Source organism: Rhopilema esculentum, chromosome 12 (assembly GCF_057945365.1).
Source record: "Rhopilema esculentum isolate cy_ngs chromosome 12, ASM5794536v1, whole genome shotgun sequence".
Taxonomy (NCBI): Eukaryota; Metazoa; Cnidaria; class Scyphozoa; order Rhizostomeae; family Rhizostomatidae; genus Rhopilema; species Rhopilema esculentum.
The window spans coordinates 1,680,381-1,703,203 of NC_142826.1; the positions used below are offsets into that span (position 1 = coordinate 1,680,381).

At 35.2% G+C, this 22,823-nt stretch overlaps 1 protein-coding gene across 1 annotated transcript in view; it reads right to left on the bottom strand.

Annotated features, from left to right (window-relative positions):
- The window catches only part of LOC135681388 (dynein axonemal heavy chain 7), a 60,232-nt gene that overhangs the window by 30,195 nt on the left and 7,214 nt on the right, over positions 1 to 22,823 (bottom strand). Inside the window, exons 12-48 of the mRNA XM_065195837.2 lie at positions 22,669 to 22,764; positions 21,784 to 21,867; positions 20,955 to 21,020; positions 20,361 to 20,447; positions 20,174 to 20,233; positions 19,990 to 20,043; positions 19,473 to 19,600; positions 18,900 to 18,978; positions 18,429 to 18,512; positions 17,670 to 17,810; positions 17,147 to 17,209; positions 16,499 to 16,582; positions 15,604 to 15,740; positions 14,913 to 15,048; positions 14,372 to 14,635; positions 13,632 to 13,780; positions 13,035 to 13,166; positions 12,865 to 12,919; positions 12,386 to 12,472; positions 10,857 to 10,963; positions 9,736 to 9,934; positions 9,269 to 9,409; positions 8,609 to 8,765; positions 8,113 to 8,168; positions 7,507 to 7,616; positions 7,048 to 7,216; positions 6,402 to 6,504; positions 5,949 to 6,076; positions 5,230 to 5,313; positions 4,434 to 4,562; positions 3,844 to 3,942; positions 3,241 to 3,375; positions 2,326 to 2,439; positions 1,921 to 2,070; positions 1,326 to 1,415; positions 602 to 694; positions 52 to 231 (exon numbers count right to left, since the gene is read on the bottom strand). Coding sequence (XP_065051909.2) covers positions 52 to 231; positions 602 to 694; positions 1,326 to 1,415; positions 1,921 to 2,070; positions 2,326 to 2,439; positions 3,241 to 3,375; positions 3,844 to 3,942; positions 4,434 to 4,562; positions 5,230 to 5,313; positions 5,949 to 6,076; positions 6,402 to 6,504; positions 7,048 to 7,216; positions 7,507 to 7,616; positions 8,113 to 8,168; positions 8,609 to 8,765; positions 9,269 to 9,409; positions 9,736 to 9,934; positions 10,857 to 10,963; positions 12,386 to 12,472; positions 12,865 to 12,919; positions 13,035 to 13,166; positions 13,632 to 13,780; positions 14,372 to 14,635; positions 14,913 to 15,048; positions 15,604 to 15,740; positions 16,499 to 16,582; positions 17,147 to 17,209; positions 17,670 to 17,810; positions 18,429 to 18,512; positions 18,900 to 18,978; positions 19,473 to 19,600; positions 19,990 to 20,043; positions 20,174 to 20,233; positions 20,361 to 20,447; positions 20,955 to 21,020; positions 21,784 to 21,867; positions 22,669 to 22,764 — 4,230 coding nt within the window. The remainder of the gene's footprint in view (positions 1 to 51; positions 232 to 601; positions 695 to 1,325; positions 1,416 to 1,920; positions 2,071 to 2,325; positions 2,440 to 3,240; positions 3,376 to 3,843; positions 3,943 to 4,433; positions 4,563 to 5,229; positions 5,314 to 5,948; positions 6,077 to 6,401; positions 6,505 to 7,047; positions 7,217 to 7,506; positions 7,617 to 8,112; positions 8,169 to 8,608; positions 8,766 to 9,268; positions 9,410 to 9,735; positions 9,935 to 10,856; positions 10,964 to 12,385; positions 12,473 to 12,864; positions 12,920 to 13,034; positions 13,167 to 13,631; positions 13,781 to 14,371; positions 14,636 to 14,912; positions 15,049 to 15,603; positions 15,741 to 16,498; positions 16,583 to 17,146; positions 17,210 to 17,669; positions 17,811 to 18,428; positions 18,513 to 18,899; positions 18,979 to 19,472; positions 19,601 to 19,989; positions 20,044 to 20,173; positions 20,234 to 20,360; positions 20,448 to 20,954; positions 21,021 to 21,783; positions 21,868 to 22,668; positions 22,765 to 22,823) is intronic.

Sequence of the window (22,823 nt, forward strand, 5' to 3'; positions counted from 1 at the left end):
CAGAGGAAAGTAATAGCTCCTTAAAAGGAAACAAAACATCCTTGGACATACTTTTGCTCCACTTTTCCTGACAAAGTTCAACAATGGCGGAAGCATTCGATCGAACAAATCCTTGACAAGGTCCTTCATGTCTTCGTTGATAGTCTTTGGCAGTGTCGCTAGCCAAGAAATCATAAGAGGCCGCCAGCCAAGCATTTCTGGCTCCAGATAAATCATACCACAACGACTAACCTAAAAGAAATATAAAAAAGACATTGTACAAAGGATGCCAATGTAAATTACGGCACATGAATAATGGTAAGTCAGTATTAGAGTCATTTTACCATGGTCTTGAAAATTCCCTTGTTATGCATTTTCGTTTATGCTTATCTTCTGTCATACGAACGCGATATTGAAGCAACAGGAAGAAAAAAAGAAGAGGTTCTTTAAAGAAATGAGGTTGATTGAAATTAAAAAAAAATGATCTGATAAAATTACTGAAACATATCTGAAAGGGGTCAATTGGTACTTAGAATTTAATTTTTTATATTTCATATGAGAGTGGAAAAGCAGCCATACTGGCTATGAACTGAAATATCAGCAAAACTGATTCTGCACTTACAGTGGCAGGTGAAGCAACTTCCAAATCCATTGGCTCAAATATCAGGTTTGTTGTCGGGGCTAGCTGGATAATTTCACCGCTGTTCAAGCAGAGCTGAATTAAAAGAAACAACAAGATTATTTGCAACCATTCCAGCATTGGTATGAAAAACTTGCTAGAAAAACTTGTGAAAGTAGTATGAAAATTGAAATGACAAAACCCAGGGACGTTGAAATCATTTCAATGCTTTAGGGAGGTAGTAAAATGCACTATTTGTCAGAACAATGGACACTATTTCTAAAGTTCTAATGAGTACATTGTCATGAGGTTCTAAGAAAAGAGTCACTTTACCAAACCGTTGGGGGGTATGTGAAACTGGTCCCCAGGAGCTAACATCCTTGTATAGAGCAATTCTTTAGTGTTATAAAGTCATGCTTATAAAACAGACTTTTTTTAAGATAGCAAGGACTTATGTTGGGAAAATAGTGGCAATGAGCTCATTTGAAAGTTTTGTCTAAAACTGAAAGAATTATGATGAGCAACAAGGCTGTGATTGATTCAGATATGAACGTGAGGCTAATAACATAGATCACAGGATCTATTCTGCAAAAAGTCGTTAGTTATTATCATAAACCAAATAGCCCATAAAGGTTAAAGATAAAAATCAAATGTCAAAACTAAAAAGCAAAAGGTTTTTTCATGCATTTCATCCATAACAGGATTTCAATTTACAGATAATCGTTACCTTTTTGTTATCATCAAGAACAGTATTCATGTTTTCAATCCACACAGCATCGACTGGCCCATCAAATATCAACCATTTTCGGTCGAGAGTCTGCAAAATTATGCTTACAATAGAGGGGCAAGGTAAAAACGCTCACTTTTATGAACAAAGGAAAAATGTTGGCTAAAACTCAGAAACGATACATCATAATTGCTGAAGAAGGGAGAAGCATGCACTCAAAAGAAAATAGGAACACTATGACCCAAGTTAGTTTGGTTTTAAGTCCAAGCATTTAAAAAATAGCATTGCAAACATTTAAAAAGTCATGGTCATCTAACGTCCATAAAAACGAACTTAAATGTCTTGGGTAGAAATTAATACCAATTTTTACAAGAAACGTCAGTATGTTTTCCAAACTTAATGCAAAAGATAAGCAATTAGTTCTCTCAAACAATTCTTACAACCCTAGGTTTTGCAGTTTGCTCACAGAAACAACCCTAATCCATAAAAATGCTATAATTCATCTATCTTAAAGTGATAAAGACTTTAAGATTTATATGCAATCAAGTTCATCAGCTTTTCTAGCTTTCCTTAAAAATAACCATAAATAAATCACCTGTGAAGAGGCAAAAGCACGATAGTTGACAGCCAAAACTCCATCCGACCACTCATGTGACACTGGGTCAAATGAGCCATACAATTGTCCCATTGTTATAGCTTTTGGATTGATGACAACATATTGCACCTTGTTTTCTTCCATAAGTCCCTGGAAGCGACGAGAAAAGTGCATAAACTTACTATGTACCGTAAATATTTGAAAGATTCAGCAAAATCAAAACTAAAGGGCCATTTTAAGGTGAAAAATCAAGTTTAAATTTGGATTACAGATGAATATAAGTTCACCTAACATAGAGATGTGTTTCGCTGATAGCTTGCAAACCTCACATTGTAAAAAGATCCTTTAGACTTTCGAAACAAGGATTGAAAACGTCCACCATTTCTACCATATAAAAATGTCTACCTTTTCAGCAATATCAGAAAGAGCTCCAGCTAGAACTCTGTAGGCCATTGTTTTGCCACCAAATGGTTCTCCAACGATCATAAAACCGTGTCGAACGATCATCATTTCGTAAATCTGAACAAAATTATGTATGTAGATTAAGTATAAGAAAAAGACAGAGAGAAAATTTAAGTTATTATAGGAATATATAAAATTTCTGCATCGTGACAGAAACAGTTTATGTGTCCGCTATGCTGTCTCACTTTGACTTATAAGAGATACCTACTTTTAAAGAATACGACATCAAACAAGTTTTCAGCATTTGAAACAGTTTAAATGGGAATTAATCGCTTAATGCGAGTTAATACCCGCGGGGAAAGTGCGCAGATTCCCTTTGTCTAGAATCGGCTGCTCACACACGTATATCCTTAGTAGGCTGTGGATATCATGTTACCTTAGCTATTTGCTAATCACCTTGTGGTATTTTCTAGGTGGTCTTTTCCTGGCATATTTTTTTAAGAATAGTGATGCATCTAGGGTCATGTCATATTTTGCGGCAAGACTCACGCGTTGTTCGTACGCGTTTTCCCCTCCCATCCCTGTCCCCTTATACTCACTTCTCCTCCTGCTTATATCCCGTTACATACTTCTTTCTGCCTTCTCCTGTCTCACTTCTTCTCACACAGTCATTCAATTGTGTGACAGGTGTATCAGTCTGATTATCGGGGTAAAAAACTAAGGCAGTTTTTTCCCTGAAATCAAACACCGACCATAAAGTTGCGCCATTGCTCAGGCAAGACAAGGGCTGATGCACCAAAGGCCCAAAATGTTTTTCCTGAGATTAGGGTGTTGTTTATCATAACTAAGGGGCCCCCGCGATGGAATTAAAGGATATATATCTATATATATATACAAAAATCATACTATTCAACGTACCTGAAGGATCTTGGTTAAGAAAAACTCAGTCTTCTGCAAATTCAGTTTATCGCAGTTCTCTTTGATGGCAGTCAGTAAGATCTTGTAATCTGGCTCTGGTAAGGTGATTCCCGGGAACAAATCCATGGTTATCCCCTAGAATGAGAATTCATAAATTTAACGCAAACATTTAAAATATAAGATATGAGTTGACAACAAAACAACGTAAAATATATGGAAGAGATTTGAAATATACGATTTCTTAAGAACAGAAATCAAATTTCAGCTTTTGTTTTAATACATCTTCTTGATAAATGATCTTATCTGATTTTCATTTCAAACAGGTTCCTGGATCTTTATATTTAGGACAACGAAAATCTATGTTTATGAAGCAGTACTTTGATTGTTCCTTTTGCTCGTACCTCGGTATTTCTATTCTAGAAATCTAAGTGTCTAGTCAGAGCAAAAGGTTCAAGAGGCATTCTCTATGGCTTGCACATTGGATTGATGCATCCGTAGCCTGAGACCTTAAAATTTTCATGATGGCTGTGAATTGAGGCTATCATCACCTCTTATCTTCTTTAGTTTGATGATAAATGAAGAAGAAGAAAAATAATTTCTCACCTTGAAAAGTGGAAGATCGTGTCCAAGAAACTTTGGAAGATTAACATCGATGATTGATCTTAAAACCAACACGTCTTCGTTTTCTTTGGGGTACTTAAGCTGTGAAAGTAAAAAGAAAATGAGATACTGAAAAAAGTTAGCATGGATTATTTTCCAAAACCTCTACGTTCTGAAGCAAAATATATCCTTTGAAACGAAAACATGCTATGATATAAAGAAAAAAGCTGCTATTACTCAATCACTCGTTCCCTTAGATTTGCAAAAATAAACGAATTGAACAAAAATGGATCGAAAAGTTGGTATTTTCAAAATACAGAAATATTTTAGTCATATAAAGTTAACAATTAAGTGTATGTTTGTATGTTTTTAAGACGAACATGAAACTTGACATCAGTAACGATATTGCGTTCCACAATGCTGCTCAATATTCTTAAAAACTGCTTTTCAACGAGGACAATTTTTAAAACTAAGGTAATACACAATTTTTTCGGTCACTGACTAAGAGAATACAGGCTCCATACCTTATTCAACAAAAGGCAAAATTAACAATCTACCCAACATCTCGAGTGGCAAGATAGAGCAAACATTACCTTGAGATTTCCAGCTGCAGTGAGTACAGACTTCACTGCCCTCATGCCATAATCATAATGATGCTGAGATGATAATTGTTCTGAGCAGAGTTTGTATGTCGTCACGATTTTCACAGCCAGAGGACGAGCCTACAACAGGAAATATGAAGCTGAAGAAACAGCCTTGAAATTGATGGAGAGAAAAGGAACGCCGCAACACGCCAAAAACAAACAACAACAAACACAAGAAAATTAAAAGTGGTTAATATTTCCCCTTCGGGACTTCAATACAGACAGATTTAATTTCCAATAAATTGTTTACTGCTATGTTAGAAATAAAGTTAGTTACAAAGATACGATACCAGTTAACAATTAAAAAAGTAACTGCAATTATTACTATGATGGAAACTTTAAGACAAGCGAAAAAAAATCGAGAGAGAAATAATCATAAGAGACACAACAATTGGTTTAACTCAAATAAATAACAATATAAAGACATTACAGGAAAGGTTAAATAATACAAACAAGATTTCTGTTTACTTTTGCACCACATTACTAAATTTGGGAATATTTGCATATTTCATTGGCATTCTCATGCATGTGTAAACAATAACATCAATACGGCATATTAAATTGCAAGTGTTTGCTGACAATAGTTTCGATATGATGGTTACAGACAAAATATGTGCAACGCCGTAGAATGACATAAATATCGCATGATAATAAATTATAAATATGCTGACAAATACAAAGATTAATATAGTATTTTCCAAGGATTTTAACGTAGGAGCAAAGAAATTAAAATTGGGATACCTACATTTACAAACCCAAAAGAGTAAAGCGAAATTTCTGAGATAAGGGCATAGTCTGGGACCATCATAGCCACTGTTCTGAATAAAGCCTAAAAAATTCAACAAAGAGTAACGAGTCAAGACAAGAAGAGTTGATGCATGCAAATATAGGCAATAGTCGGATATAATCGAGGTTTAAGACAATAACTAAAACAGGAAAGCATTTAATCGACTCGCACAGTTTTAAAAATAAATTTGCTATTACGTTAGGTCTGTTTTGTACTAGAAAGCTAAACTCAGATTTAAAACCTAAGAAAATATAAAAAAAATGTATGGTAATAAAAAAGAAAATAAAGTAACACATAGATAAAATTTGGTACAAAAACAAAACAAAACAAGATAGGCACTGACAGTCCGTGACGCAGAAGCAAACCTGGCTATTGCCAAGCACCAGTGCCATCCTCAAGTATAAAATCTGGTTTCCATATTCCCCTAATAGTGGAATCACCTAGTTTTCTATTTCAAAGATCTTTCCCAGATGACTCTTTTCCCTTGAATTCCATTTATATGCTAGTTTTCTATAGCCTTTATAGAATTTTCAAAAAGTTTTAAAGATTTACAAGAAATACTTAAGAAAATTCTAAAATAGGCTTTGCTAAAAATGGTAATAGAGATTAAATTCTAAAATCGGCTAAAATAGGTTCAAGCTACAGTCCCTGAGTAGATTAGGGAAGTAAAATTTTACCTTGAGATTATCTGGCAGCTCTGATCTTCCAGCGTAACCAGGGTTCATGGTGATAAATACTGCACATGTCGGATCTAATTTCAATTCTGTCCCTTCAAATAATAGAGTATCTTGTCCAGCGTTAATACCTGGAAATAAAATCAGGAAGTCGCATTAAGGTAGCGATGACATGAAAGAAGATAGCAGATCAAGCTTGGGGCGAGTGACCAGAGGAAAATAGGGTGGGAAAGGGCCGGGGCCGACCTTGTTGCAGGAAGTCGAGAAGCTCGGTTTCAGTTCGACTTGGTCTATGCCTATTTCTAGGTATAAAAGAATTTTCAGAAAATTTTAATTGTCTACCAATCCCGAATAAAGATCCTATTGCCCCTCCCCCCCCCCTTGGAATTTTAATTTTAAAAAAAGAGTGAATTATTAGAATAAATTACTGAAAGGCCCCAGAGCTGAGTCACTTACCCATCTGAATTGTAAGAATTTGCTGTGCGACGACAGAGAGTACTTCTAGATCAATACGATTGAATTCATCAAAGCAGGACCAGGCACCACACGATGCGAGTCCCTAGGTGCAAAAAAGAAGTAGAAGATGCACTGAACTGATAATTTTTTGTCAATATGCAAACCTATCAACAAAGGAAGTTTCAATTTACCTAAAAAGTATCATGTTAACAAAAATTAGGATATATATCCTGATCTTCGAATGTCATTGTCACTGTTAGGTATTCCTGTCTAAGCTCTCAGTAAAAACTTTTTTTGTAAATCTTACTTAATCTTAAAAAATGCTGAAAATTTTTTTTACCAACTAAATTCATCCATGGTTTCTATAGAATGTTTAAAAGCTTAACTCTACGAGAGAATGCTTTTGTCATAATGCTTCTGATTAAAAATTAAAATTTTGTCACAAATAAAAAAGATATAATTTGAACTACTCAGTTTTTTATAACTGTTATTTCAATTGAAATTAATTCCCTAAAGCAATACTCCATTTCTTTCCGAGTATCTTTGTGTCTTTAAAAAGACATTAGATTATATTTGAAAGTTTCCTTTTTAAAAAGAAATTAAATAAAGTACGCAATGAAATATTCTAATTTTGTAAATCAATTACCTTGAAGAATTTGCCAAGAGCAATAAAATCCAGACCATCGGAACAGTTGAAGACGACGCACTGTTTGGCAACTGCTTTTGCGAGATCCTTTGTGGTCTCTGTTTTCCCTGTGCCTGCAGGACCTTCAGGTGCTCCTCCAAGATGCAACTGCAGTGCACCAAAGAGTGTTCTAAAAAGAAGACGAATTGGCAAGATCAGCTAGTTATTGGCAGAAATGATTCAGAGCATCGGATGCATGAAATACCCTTGCAGTCAAGTGAAAGAAGACATCCTCGATAAGAAGCTGTAAACAATCTTTTAAGATTTACATCATTCTTTCACCTTAAATTCTTAAATCTATTGTACATTCATTATGAAAAAAGTTTCGGTTTCATAGTTAAGAAAGAAATTTTCTTCATCTTAAATGGGTGATATGCTTCTGCTCAAGGGCAAACCTCCTAAAAAGTGAAATGGGCCTACCTGTAACAACGGTCAGTCAGGGGGGTGATGACGAGTCGACCGGAATTTCCAAGATACTCATAGCCGTACGCAAGACTGGCGCTGATCATTCTGGTCAGCATATTATCATCCTGCAAATTGATGGCATATATAGTATACGTATATCTGTAGCTCAGCAGCTTCCAGACTACTAAAAAGTCTGCGTAGCTTTGAGCAGACAAAGCATATAAAAAGACAAATAGCTAAATTAATTTTAAAGAGACTAGTGAAAAGTACAGCTCATTCTATGTATTCTAACTGATATATTTGGACAAGACAATTCTAAACAAGAGTTGCATGAATGTGTATGTAATTAAGGAATTTGAAGCACTCTTATAAATACACTATTAGGTTAGACAAATAGTGCATTAAAAACATGGCTGTTTGTTCAAAACATGTGATCAAAAATGTCAAAAAGTGGTAAATAAGTAATATATTCTGCTCGAAAAGATTCTTTTTTGCAGTTAATTGATTTGAAAACATGAGTCGTCAAACACCGTAAAGAGACGTTTGAAAATAAAGCTGAACGATATAGCCTCGGTTGCATCCAAAAACTAAGGAGTGGTTGCTAAATTAAGGAGAACATACCTCCCAATAGTATCGCATTTGGGCGAGCCAGTTGAAGTCATTTTCATCGGAAATTCCTGACAATAGAAACAGGTTTAATTGAAGAATAGGTTGCAAAATTAACAGGTCAATTAAAAATCCAGTTTTGGGGACGATGCTTTATTGGAAGCAGAGAATCACGAGGAAGACCTAAAGGACGGAACGTTGAGTATCCTAGAAAAATGAGAAAATGAGGAATGAAGAAGTGAAATGGACAAAAGAATGAAAAAACAGAAAGAAGAAACCAGGGGGGATGGAAGGATAATATTTGGAAATGAGGAAAGGGGGAGCATTGGAGAGTACAGTATGGGATGTGACAAATGTTGCCAATCCGATGATGACAAATTGAAGGCAAAGACAGCAATGATAGAGGTATTCAGGAAGGCAAAGATTAAAAAGATGACTGGAAGTTAACGAAAGCTTCCGTGTGGGCTTTGTAACAGCATTGATTAAATGCCAAAATGAAATGAAAACATACCGTCATTTGTTATCTTTTCAAGCACGTCCCTTGCATGTACATCCAAAACTACCAAAGCTCCAAGCGTGGCTCTGTTTTGTTTCGATAAATTTCCACGTACCAGCTCGACAATGTCATCGATTTGCTTGTTGTTTTGTAACAGGTAGGCTTTCAGCTTCTACGATTTAGCAGAAACTGGCTTAAGTGTTGAGATATAAACATGAATACGTCAAATTTAAGTTTTTGAAGACGTTCAGTCTGTTAGAAATGCCACAAAAAATAGCATCACAAAAAATGAAGATAGTTTCCACTTTTCCGGGCTATTTTCGAATGTCTAGAAATGCCTTTGTCTGTCTACGCGTAAAATGTAAAGCAGTAAAACCTAAAATTATTCCATTGATGACGTAAAGGACATAAATGACCCTGGAAATGACACAAGTAGGCGACTTTATGAGATTCTGTTGCTCAACCAGACAGTTACAATTCTTGGTTTTATGTCGACGACCGACTCGAGAAAACTACGAGAGCGAGCAAAATGTTAAATATACTTATTCAAACAGTCAGTTTTGTGCGAGTATCTAAATCAAAATGTGAAATCTTTGAAAACCTGTTTAAAGACACCTAAAAATTTAGATTTTACCAGAACAAGGACAATACGAATTATAACAGGCTAGTCTGTACCTCTGGGCCTCCTTTGATAGCAAGATGAACTTCCTGCGTCCAGTAAAACTGGGATACGCACAGCACAGCCTGGCCAGGCCATGACGTAACCCACTTGACTCGCTCTACGTTTTTGTAGGATTCTATAGATTCCATAATCACCTATGGAAAACAATTTTGAAGAAATGACAAAAGCATTTGTACTTGGCAAAAACTACAGAATGGTTGCTCATCAGATGTGTACGTGAAGTGTTGCTATGTACTTTTACAAGCAGGGAGCTATTAAATAGCTTTAACAACAAAACCAGTTGAATCTATCTAAAATCTATTCGTTCTTACTGCGTTTGGTGGAACTATACGCTCAGTGATCGTTTTTCTTATTTCTTAACCTTTAAAAAGACCCCCTTCTCCTCTTTTATCCAAAATGTGGATTCTTAGTAGTCCTCAAATAGGCCTAAGTTAGGTAGATATATTAAAGGGCTGCCTACCTTCTTGAGACTTGCTAACATAAGATCTTGCAATTCCAAGAGCCATTTCTCAACCTGTCCACGCGCCTTTGATGTTGAAATCGATTCTTTTAAAGGCACAACTTCCCCTTCCGAGCTTTTCATATGAGTTATGTCAAGATCCTCAGTAAACTCAAGTTTGGCAATACCCTCGAAGCATTTCTTGAGATGCGGTTGAACTCTAGAGAATAATAGAATCAACTAGGTCAGAATTAAATAATTCATGTTTTAACTGCTACCTCAAAGAGTGACATTTTTAAAGCTTGGAGCAAACAGACATGCTAAAAATTTTAACATGAAACATTAAAAAGGGCAGAGTTCGAATACTAGATATTCAAAGGGAAAAATCTGCTCTAATTGAAAAATTTTCTAAAAGATTCAACAAAGACTTAAAAATATGAAAATATTGAAAAAACATTAACATACGGCAATACGAAAAACCACGACGTAGCGTTGTAAATATTCTGGAAAATTTAGGAAACACTGGAAGATTTTTAATTAATTTAAGATTATTAAAATCAGCTTTGATTTACGAGAAATACGAAATAACTAAATCCATGATGATTTCAAATCTTCTCAGTAGTGTGGCTGCGCTATTGCGACCCCATGGATTGGTAAACTTTTCTAACAAAGATTTACTCGAAATCATTTTGTACGGTCACGAAAGGTTGCCTTTTGATTCCAATACGAAAGTTCTCGAGGCAATCTTGAGATACATCCGTGCCTCAGAGCGATTTCGATAAGTTGTTGTTGAAAACCTCCTCACTTGTGTTTTATGTGTTTTTTGCTACTCTATGTAATTGTTATCTGTATTATGTAATCTTTGATATTTAGATGTATAAATTAGTGTTGAGTTATTATATTAAATGTTATGGTCGTAAGGGTTGGTATGTATTTCCATGTTTCTTGCAGCATCGTCTTGTAACCTCCGTATTTCCTTGTAACTTTTATTCGGATAAAAAAAATTTAAAATTGTTATTTTCCTAACTCTTAACTTTGATTATACCAACAAAGATCTTGTTTAAATAATGATTTCGTTGAAAAGTAACTTTAAAAATGCTACTAAAAACTTGATTTGAATAAACTGACACATTAATTTTTACCTTGTTGGGTCTTTTGTCTCTGATAAAATTTCCAAAAGTTCGTCATTTGACAAGAAGAAAAATCGCGGAAAGTACAGTCTTTTCTTTTCTAGGTACTCATTCAAACCCTGTTGGAGATGAAAATCATATTCGAAATAGGCTCGTAAGACTAACATTAAAAAGCACATAAAATGAAAATCAACGATAGATAAGTAACATAAGAAATTGATACAAATATTTGTTGACTACAGAATGTAAACAATCTTTTCCTGGTACAGAATTTAAATATGGTTTTGAAAAAAATTAAACATTTTAAGTCATATTTGAGCATTTTGTCTGAATATTAGACAAAACTATTAGGTAATACTACAGAATGTCTTATCACCTAAGTTAATCAAAGAGGGCTCTTAACAGCTCAATTTGAGCTTAACCCTTACTCATTAAAACCCAATAGAGCTTAATTGAAATTGAGAGAGATCGAATTTCCGATCGGTTGTAATTGTCTTTAATCAAAAACATATTTACTAGAGACTTGTTTCTGCGAATCGCACGAGGTAGTGACGTAAGCAAACGATGTTTACCAGTGTTAAATAAAAGGATTTTAATCTCTCAGAAAGAAATATTAATAACACACATTGTAATCTCTCACGGCTAGTGGAAGTTAATTCATAAACACCTGCGCACAGCAATGGATCAAAAATGGCTAGAATCCATCCTTTATGATCTTTACCGCTCTCAACTTAAATAATTTTTAGAATCTGTTGCACAATTATTTAAATGTTTTACAGGTTTTATAAAGCATTGTTAACGGTGCAGCAAAAATCCAAGTACAGCCTCAACCAACTGATTGGAACACAACATAAAAATAATTGCCAAAATTCGGCATTGCAGCGAAGAAGAGATTCAAGAGCTATCCTTCAGCTAATGGCAAACTAAAGTATACCCCTTTATAAATGCAAGTAAGCAATTGATAGGCAATAACATTTACAGTTAAGGTTGCTGTACAACCACCACAAAATTAGCTGCTGGTAGTTTTTCAAACATGGCAACAGAAAATGCAATTCGTGATACTTTTAGTCATCTAATGTTGGGATCATAGCGTGCTATTTGCGAAATTCAAAACTTCATTGAAAGAGTTGGAAAGTGCCATAAATTGCCATCGAAGCAAGATGATCCTTAGATACAGCTACGTGACTTGGAGCATCCAAATATTCTTCCTAGAGTCACCAAATATTCTCCCTAGAGTCACCAAATATTCTCCCTAGAGTCACCAAATATTCTCCCTAGATATTGTCTTTAGGCTAAGGATTATTCTATTTACAACTTAGAACAAAGTTGAATCTTTCAAAAGTTTGGTTTCAATAAAAATAAAAGCTGATATTGATATCAAGCAATGCCTTTAAGTAATTTTATCAAGGAAAAAAGCATAGCGAAATTGAAATTCAGCTTTGTGAAAAAGTAGCTAGATTGGAACCACTTTTGCTTATAGTATAATATGTCTTCCTCGGGGAAAGGCATGTCTGATCAAGACTAAGAACATTTCTACATACTTTTAGAATTAGCTCCAGTAACTCGTTCGACTTCTTAAGTCTTTCCAAAATCTTTTCTATATCAGAGACAGCGAGAACATGCTTGTCCTAAAATATACAAAACAGGAGAATACAATAAAAGTGATATCTTGATGTTTAACCTAGATCTAATGCAGAAAATGAACAATGTAAATGTTTGATATCTAAAATAAAAAAGATAATTTTCATGTACGGATTGATCAGGACCACAATGCAAATGATAGCTTGGAAAAGGGAATACTAAAACACGTGGCCGCAACAATAACTGGGGTACGGAGATAATTTTTGCATTAGGTTCCGACTTAGAGTAGGAGGCTCATGAATTATTTTTTTATCAACCACAAAGGAGAAAAATTCAAATTATGACCTACTTTTGGAAAATCTGTGATTAAGACTCACTAAGAAAGAAACAACTTTCAATAACATCTTTTCGAATACAAAATAAATCGGAGAAAACTTACCTGTACAGCTGCTTTCATGATGTCCCTCCAATTTTTGTCAACTGTGCTGAAGCGTCTATAAATGGAGGTGAAATTACCTTAAAAGACTGAAGGTAAAATCTTCCTTGAAACTAAGAATCAAAACTCTCTTTAAAAAACTAATTGCTATTCAAGAGGGTGCCAGGGTTTACCTTCCTTCTTCAGGCATTTGTGCCATGATATCCGGTGAGCTGAAAATTGGCTCTAAATAGAGCCACGTAGCTTGGACTTTGAGCCATTCGTCGAGGATTTCTTGAATAAGAAGAAGTTTGGCTTCCCACTCTCTATACAAGAAACAAGGCAAACAGTATTAGTAAATGGAAAAATATAAAACAAAATGAAAACAAAGAGTCTTGTTGTAATAATGAAATTCAGAACTGACATGGCAAAATGATTAGGTAAATAATTTTCCCGAGATTCAAAATATGGGACGCACCCTTAAAATATGAGATCAGAACTCAGGAAGTAATAAGGCAAGGAGCTCTTAGTTTTTAATCTAAGCAAACTTTTGGGAAGTAAGTTGGAGCAAAATAAATATAGACAAGAAAGGGGTTTTTCATACAGTATAAGCATTTGTTTAAGAAAAACGGCCTGGGAAGTGATTTTCCAACTAAAGGAAGTTACAAAAAGAGACAAGGAGATTAAAGGGTTTCTAACAAAGCTGCATTACGGCCCATTAGGATCATTTTTTGAAATTACAGAAAAATATTAGAAGAACTATAAGGAAAAATGTAGCAGGGAAGGCTTACTTGATTTCACTCTCAAACGGTTTGATAAAAGGCGACCCTCGCATTGTCTGTGTTTTCACAATTTGGTCGTCTAGCAAACTCTGAATATCGTCAATGGATGACAGGATAAACGTTCCACTTTCTCGATAAGGGATGATGACAAACTCCATCTGAAGTAGAGGATTAATCATTGAAATACAGTTGGATTCAATAATGAACACATATCGATGCAAAATGTTCTAAGTTGACTCATACATGGAATTGGAAGTCGTACTTCCTTTGCATCCAACAGCGAATGCGTACCTGACTTAGACTTGGAAACTTGGGAAGTAGAGGCAGTGGGTAAGGGGAATGGTCTGCTACCCCTTAAGCTTCGCTAACGATTGTGCTGGTCTACCTATCCCTAGTGTTCTCTTGAATGATTACGGTTGGCAATTTATTGCTTGAGAGTTTAATTCGCAAATGACACAGTGCCCATATACCAAGTGTTAAACTTAGTCACGTTAACTCTCCTCGTTCTGTGGGGATTAATCATGCTTGTCCGTTACAAATGCTAGTGTTATACTGGCAACAATATAACGATATCCATTTCATGGCATACAATGTGCACTTTTTGTCTGTCTTTTTGCTTAAAGTAGTTTGACAGATGCATACACTAAATAAATATACTTCCTTAGGTGATATACAATTATTCTTCTGTACACGTTTCCCAGGAAACCCACACAACAAAAAATTATCATGATCAACAAATCAAAAAATACCTCTTCCCATTCTTTCATCATTTTTTCGAGAGCTTTCTCGAGAGAATATTCCTTGCTTGCTGCTTCGCTTATTGATTCAAACTTCCCCAAAAATGGCTCTAAGTTCATCTCGACAAACTTTGACAACGATGAGTCCTCATCCGGCTTGAGTGGAAAGCCAACGATTTCTGACATGTTTTCCCAATGCCGGTCTCTCAAGCCAGGGTTGAATAAGACAGCAACCAATGGAAGATGCTCTTTAAACTCTTCAACTTTCGTCTTTACCTAAAAAGGTTGGTTTCGCTAGTTTCTTCCCAGACTTACTTTTAAGACTTGTAAAAGACTTAAAAGACTTAATAGACTCAATAACATGAGCAGAATTTTCAAAGCCAAACTTCATGTACCGTTTTGATAAATGAAAAATAAACTGAAAAACATAACAATTAAGTGAAGAAGCAGGAATGCATGGCAGCAACAAAGTTTTCATAATTCATAATTCATATGTCATAATTCAACCATTTCCAGAAGTCTACTGGCACAGAAAATGCGACAAGTGTCATACCTTTTTAGCAATTTTTTGTGCAGTTGGCACTTCATTAAACTGTTTTTCTGATTTATACAGACTTCTCCAGAAGTTTCCAGTTTCTTGCTCAACATGATCTGGATCAACCACTCCAAGAGGCCCTTCCATCCATTCCCTATGGAACAGAGAGATGCAGTCATGAAAAATCAAAACTAGTTTCCATTTTCCCCTTTTTTCACAGGCAGAGATGACATCAATTCATCTTATTAAAAACTCCTAAACCATACAAAGACGAAAAACGTCACTTTGAGACGATCTTTTTTGATGAAAAAGGCTTTTAAACCGAAAGGATAAACAAATACCTGGCAAAAACAAAACATTCTTAGTTTTAAATGAAGAAATATCTTTAAGTATGATTTTTATCGGAGAAATGCATAACAATTGTTAAGGCCCAAATAAAGCGGATGTTAGTATTTATCAGCTAGGCCAGCAACCTCAAAGTCTATGTAATAAAATTGGATCATAATAATAGATTAAGCTGTTTAAATACGTCAGTATATAGCCTTTGCTCGATCACACTTAGCGTGAAACTCTGAGGTTTGACCTAGAGCCTACCTATGAAAGAACATCGAGCAATTTACAACAAATATGCAGACAGTAGCCTTCATTAAAGTATTAAAGATGTTGTTTTCTACATAGAAGAACTTATAAGTGAAATGTGTCTTCTCACTTGTATTTGCTTTGGAATTCGACGGTCGTTTCGTATAATTTGAGGTAGGGGCTCAGAGTGTTTATAATCTGCTGTCTTTGAGGGTATGTTGTGGTATCCCATTCGAATGCCTCTTCTTCGTTGTTGATTGCTTGTATCTGTCAAGAAAAACATCATTACTGAAATGCCAAACAAAGTAGTACAGGATCAACCTGAGGCGATTATCAAGATAATAATAATAAGAGGGGTACAGCCATTAATGGCTTTGAAAATGAGCAAACATTTTAAAACATACTTAAACTTTACATCTGATACTCTATAGGGTGTAAAACATCAGGATACTAGTCGGAAATTCTAAGCTAGGAAATGCGTTCACCCAGTTTGTAATATTTTCAACAGGAAAAGGGCACTGATTTGGCAGCCTTAACAGCCATGTGCTCGCGTTTCTGGATGGCCTATTTGCTTCACAACAGGGTACGTAATTCCCTAGCTTGGAATAATCGAGCATTATTATGAGTTTCAATTCCATACAAATCTTAAGAGTATTTTAAAATTTTTTGCCTTTCTAAAGCCATTTTGAACACTGAACCATCATATCTAGTATCACATATAAGGAAGTAATAAGAATTACTGTTTAGCGGTCTCTCATTAATGGCCTAGTCATAAAGTGCTCAATACTGTATACGCAGAGCTGTACAAGCTACTTGATGTAAAGAGCAGGATTACATATAATACGAAGAATTCATAACATCAAAAGATAATAGAGAAATTCCAACAAGCGAAACTTTGAAATATATCAGTTAGAAAGGTTGACAGCTAGAAATTTTGTATCCATTTCAAAAATGTCTACCAAACTTAGCCGATAAATCAGTTTAAATAATTCATTAAAGAAGAAATGATAGGAAAAGTCACATACCTTCTCCAAAGCTGATTCAAGCCTAGACTGCAACGCCTGGGCCTTTCTCAAATAGCGGTTTATTTCGTTCATGTCTCCAAAAGTCTTAAAAAAGGAAAAGAAAATTGTTTCAAATACAGCACGGAAACTTTCAATTTAGATTAATGTGAAGTTTTACAGGAACATGATAGACCCACTACGATATCACCAGCGCTTCTTCAAGAAATATAGTTGAGTCTCGTATGTTGCGAATGATTTTAATCTAAACTCGTTCCATGATACTTTACTTGCGGAAAATACCGTATGTTATTGAAGTACAATTTTCTTTCTCCTTAAAACATCGGAAATGCCCAAAGGATGAACGGAAGTTTACATCCAGGTGCAGTTCAAAGGTGAAGTTAGAGAAAGAATGGAGCATTTGAATGGTTCCTTGTTTTCACCAATCAGCGACCGATAAACCCTCACGTGCTCAAGATAGAAGATGAACTTTTTCTACTGAACTTTCAAACAACTCAGGATTTTTCATTTTATTGAAGATAAATTTCAAAACGCCTAAATGAAGAGGACCTTGCTTGCAACGTTGAATGCAAACTCCTTGATCAGATCCAAAAGCCAGAGGTATATTTTTCAAATTTCAAAGAAGCTTTCGCTATTCACAAAGTCACTCACTTGGAATTCTTCGATTTGTTTCGCATATCCATCCAACTCTTCAACGAACCTTTCACGCCGCATCTTAAATATGAACAAACAGAATGAAGGTAGAGCTGCTCTAAACTGAACTGAACAAACTGAAATAAACTTCACTTCCGATGAAAGGGTGTTGATGTATAATATTTCAGTTGTTTTATTTGGAAATTTCGCAAATACTTTGCTAGAATGAAAAACATCTTAATTCCATTTACCTAGAAAACTTACTGTGATTTCTCAAACTTATTTGTCCAAAGGCTGATATATTTTTTCAGTGTCGGAGATTTATAAATTATTCAAACACTGACAATTGAATAATTTCTTAAGAATTTTTTTAACCTCAGTTTTATAAAAGTCATAAACAAACAAAATAAATTTCTCAGCAAATCTACAGCAATTATCAATTTGCGTCAAATTCATGTTTTCAGACACCGATTAGCATCTTAATGCTTATTTGAATCAAAATTGGTATGGATACATAAATAAAGTAAATTCATAATTGTACCTTAAGAGCATTCTCGTACTGGACTTTATTTTGTTGGATAATTTTGCGATGCTCTTCAAAAACATCAGGCATTCTTTGGTGCCATTGGAACACATTATTGTTGAGACGAATATCCGCTGGAGCAAATGTTGAAAAATCAACCTGGTGAGGAAGTTAAAGCAACGTGATGTATCGTGTTCGTAATCCTATGCGTTACTGTGCCTTGTAAGCCCTGTATGGCTTCATCTAGGTCAACTTTACACTAATACGAATTTTCTCCGTAGCGATTAGTTCAAGATTATAATGAAATACCGATTGAAAACATTCGTTTAAAGGACAAGCCATGAGGTAATGGGACTAATGGAACTAAACCTTAAGCTGCACAGAAGTGAAGAAGAGAGAAAAGAGTTCATTTCAAGTTCAGTAACAGCCACTGTAGACCATGAACTTACAAACTGTCAAATGAAATTTATATTGGAAAAGGCAGGTATAAATACTGGGGATTTCTCGTTACTTTGCAAAGAGTCGTAAAACAATTCTTGGAAAAATGGGGGAGGGGGGGTTGGGCCGCCTAGTATCCCATAACCTTCGCAAACGCATACAATGGCCTACTTGCAAGCATAGTATTCACTCGTTGATGAAACAGCCATTCTGTATGAGCTAAAAGCACTATTTGATTATACACAAAATTGTTTCTGATACGAATAACTTGCAATACAAAGTTGTTTTGCATGCAGACATCTAAACAAGACTATTCTCATTTATTTCAAAATGTGTTACCAGAAAGTTCAATCTGTCCTTGACTTCCATAAGCTTTTTCTCCAAGTCGTAGAAAGTTTCATTTTCAACTTTCTCTATGTATGCCTGCAATTCAAGATAATAGCTTAGGCTTATCTAAAAAAATTCAGAAAAAGATATCACACATGGAAGCGTGCTTCCGGCGCACGTGAGAAAACCAGTAGCTTCTGATGCACTTGATTGGCTGACAGTTTTTGAGTGACCAAAATAAAGTAAATAGTCGGGGGAATTAACTTTCAGTCGGCCAATGAACTGACAAAGCTCACGAGGACTGCCAAAATTAAAAAAGCATTTAATAGCCCCAAATCACATTGTTTTCAAGACAACTTTTTCAGAATCATGAGCCCTTTTCTAGAGCTTCTTTGCTTGAAATTCTTTATCTTGAATATTGAACATAGATAGTCCAGGATTAGAGTGCGTTTCTGGAAAAATCATAGACGAAAAGATTCCGACCTTCAATTCCATGAGATGATCTGTGTTAGCGGGTGATGTCAGTGCCTTCTCGGCGATCTTTTCATATTCTTCGCAAAGCCTGAAGGAAAAGCGTTGAACATGGATTAGAGCCAGAAAGGCGGGTAGGAACAAAACATGGCAGGGGATATGAGTTGGGGTTAGTTTTAAGTTTGAGTAGGTTTTATGGTGGTATATTGCATTGAACAGGTTGTGGCAGTAGGTAATGGATTGCCTAGAAATTAAAAACTGCGGAAGAAAACTCTATAAAGATTGTTTAATTTAAGCTTCTTTGATCGTAGCGGTGCCATGTTATAGGCACTCGACGCAAATACACCTAATGCTCAAAATGCCAACATTCCTTGTCCGTATAATGATCTTTACAGGGGCACAATATGGAAAGAAACATAACCCTTTATTTTGTCAAGCAATCTGCTAGATCCAGAGCTTTATTTTCAGTACTTGTAAATAACACACATGAAAGATTTATTGGCAATTCTAGTGGTTGGTTTATAGCTCATGGCAACAGAATTGATACAGGAATTGGTGATATAAAAACGATTTCATTTCATGCACCTTTTGTTGTACATTTGATGGTCTTTCATCATTCTTTGTAGGAGCTTTCCCCGCAGATTTTCTGCCCTCTTGCATAAGCCTCGTATTAGTTCATCACAGTGAACTTCATACATCCCAATTCGAACCACCTTATAAGAAATAATTAAAAACAAAATCATCAGAAATAAAAAATGATTTTTCCCACTAGATAAAGTGAAATTTCATCCGGACAGATGTCGGTAGTCAAACACGCTGAATTTTGAATTTTTGAGCAGTCAAGATTATTATTAACACTGTCAAGATTGCGCCAACACAATTAATGAGCAAGTATCTAGGCTAATTCTTTGAGCAAATCAAAGCTAGCCGGGAGGACTGCAGACAGAAAATCATTACAAACCTTGTTTACTGACGTAAAAACGCAGTTAAAAATTCCCGACCAAAGATTGCTTGTCCTTTAAGCCCGCAAAAATACATTATGCATAGCCCAAAACTATTTTCCTTGTGAGTGAATGAGAAAAAAGCAATGGCGATAACTCACCTTCTGCGAATTGTACTGAATTTCGTCAACAAGGTCACCATACTTTTTAACTTCCTAAAAAAAGGTGTCTGTGTTAGCAGCTAAATAAGGAAATCTGGACAAATTTCAAGCAGCTAAAGACATAAATTCATTCCACATTTTCGTTAAATTTCATCTGAAAAATTAGAATGATAAGATGAAGTACCTTGGCAAACTCTGCAAAATTATGACCCTCTAACAAGAACTGGTCAACCTCTTTGTCAGCCTAAAATGCAAGTGAAAAGTCACGAATAAACATGCTAAAACTTATAGAGGGGTAGAAATGAAAAAGAAGCATCTTTGTAATTTCCATGATTACAAAGAGAACTTAGCATTAATCGTATGGTTTATACCTGTTTTGTTATCAGTTTAGAGTATATGTCATATGACTTCAAATGCTCTTGTGGGCCAACACTTTCTTTTAAAATGACTTCTTTGACCTTCAGGAGAAAAATAAAACATTACGAAAATAGCAATCTTCAAGATAAGAGAAAAACTTACACATTAAGATATTATTCTTCTATTAATGGGAAGGCAAATTTTGTACAAAGCAAGGTGTGACAATATCCTCTTTTAAAGTGTACATCGATCGAAAAACGGCAGTCGTAAAACAAAACGGTACCAAGGAGTGTCTTTGTGGAACGATACTTGTCTTGTGTGCAAACGTGTGGAAAGGGTCGGTGGTTGGGCAAAGGGAAAGATCATTTGGTTGAAAATGGAGGAAGTAACAAGAAAGCCTTGATTATTTGTAACTGGCTTGGCTGTTCTTGTCAGTACCACAAAGAAGGGGGAGGCGGCCTGTAGCTTTTCAATATTGAAAAATTCTTCTGCAGAGAGGCATGCCAACTAAGAGTATTTTTCAGCAATTTCTTTATGAATAACATAAAGAAATAACAAATATGTTTAAATTCAGAACCAAATAAAATCAGAAGCACACTGCTACTCGCCTTTTCCTTCAAGTTTTCAACAATTTCTTCTGCGATTACGGGTTTAAGGTGCTTCTTGCTCCCAGACTAAAGAATAAAAAATTAAAAACATTTTACGATAGAAGTTTGGACACGATTTAGGAATTTTTCACCTCAAATGCTGGCGCAGTGGAAACTTATTGGTTTCTAGTGGGCAAAACCTGCGAAGGAGTTTGCAAAACCTTCTCCTACGCTGAACGATTTCCTTCTCTTCCTCGATATTCTAGACGTTAGCAAAGATAAAAATTCATATCAGGTAAAATATGACTGAACAATTTTTCAAAAACTTGAAATTTTATGTCATAAGATCTGTGACCTCCGTTCTGTTAACAGCAATGACCTTTAATTTCTTTGCTACTCAATTGACATTGCAAAATAAGTTAAGAAAATGTTTAAGAACATTTGCGATAGGAAAGGGAATTAATCAAGCAATCCAAGCCTTGTTTCTTTAATGGAATATCTTATTTTAAGTCAATAAAAAACTCCTTTTCCGTGAAAATCTGCCGCAATTAACTGATTCCTAAATTTCATGTCATCGATTCATCGACTTTAAATTTCGATTGAAAAAAGTACTCTCTTCCTGTGAGTATCATTACGAAAAACAAAGGCGATATTGACAATACCTCTGCATTATCGACTTTGTTAAACATCTTAACGACTTTATGGAAGTTCTTATGCGCTCAAATCCAGGATTATATAAAAATAATATAATACCAAAGATCAAACAAGAAGAAAAATCTGACCCAATATTGCATTTGGAAGAAAATTGGTTTTGTTTGCATCCAATTTTCCCTGCCAATATTTAACCTACCCATTCAGAGTAAAGTTTTGTTTCAACTCGAGGTACAACCATCACAGCCTTCACCATGACGTCAAACACATTCAGTAGCACGATCTAGAAACATAGACAGATATATCATAAATAATTCTCCTCAATTCAGCATTCTGTACTTTTGGCCAAAATTCTTTAGACACGTAAAAGAAGCTTGAGAAAGTTTTCCTTACCCAATTACATACTGCTCAACTTCAAAATTTTGCATCTGATGGAAAAATTCTACAACTGCAAGCTAAGTAAATTCACTAAGTATAAAAAATCTACATGGCAGGGAAAGAGGTGAAAATTTCGAAGAAACAGCAAAAGTGGAGCAAGTAGCATAAAGGTAATATTGTGACGACCCAAGCCTTGTAAAAGATTTTTGGATGAAACTGGGATGTCTTCAGCTGATAGATACAAAAACGTGCATATAATGAAAAATGACTTAAAAAACAGAAAGGGGGCTAAAGCCCTGGAAGTCTCCCAGCATTAAAATTGGCTTTGGAAAAGGAATATCACTTGCTTTACCCTAATATGATCGCAAATGATAAAAGAATAACCAGTAAAGCTTGTCATGTGAACCTGATTCTCAGCTTATCCATGTGGCTCACGAAGCCTTTTCAAGAACTGCGAATAATGCAATAGATGAATGTGAGAACGGCGTGGACTGAAGACAAGTCTATGATTAACAGATGACGCAAAATCTTCATTACCGAAGGCTTAATGGCTATGTTTAGAATTTTGACTGATGGTTATGCGATAAAGCGTGATTCGTGAAAAGCATTTAGAAAAATGACAAGATCCTATGCATTTTTAAGTGCTTTGGTTTGGTAAAGAGGCTCTTAGCGATATAAATAATGAAATGAGTCCGGTTTGACTTACTGTGAAATCTTTGAAATCAGGTTCAAACTTGATAGTGTCTTCTTCCACGACCAGCCGCAAAACAAAGCCTGGATGCTCGTACACATTTACGGAAGTCTAAATAAAACGTTTGTTACAATTATCAGAAAATCTACAAATTAACTAATGGAAAAAAA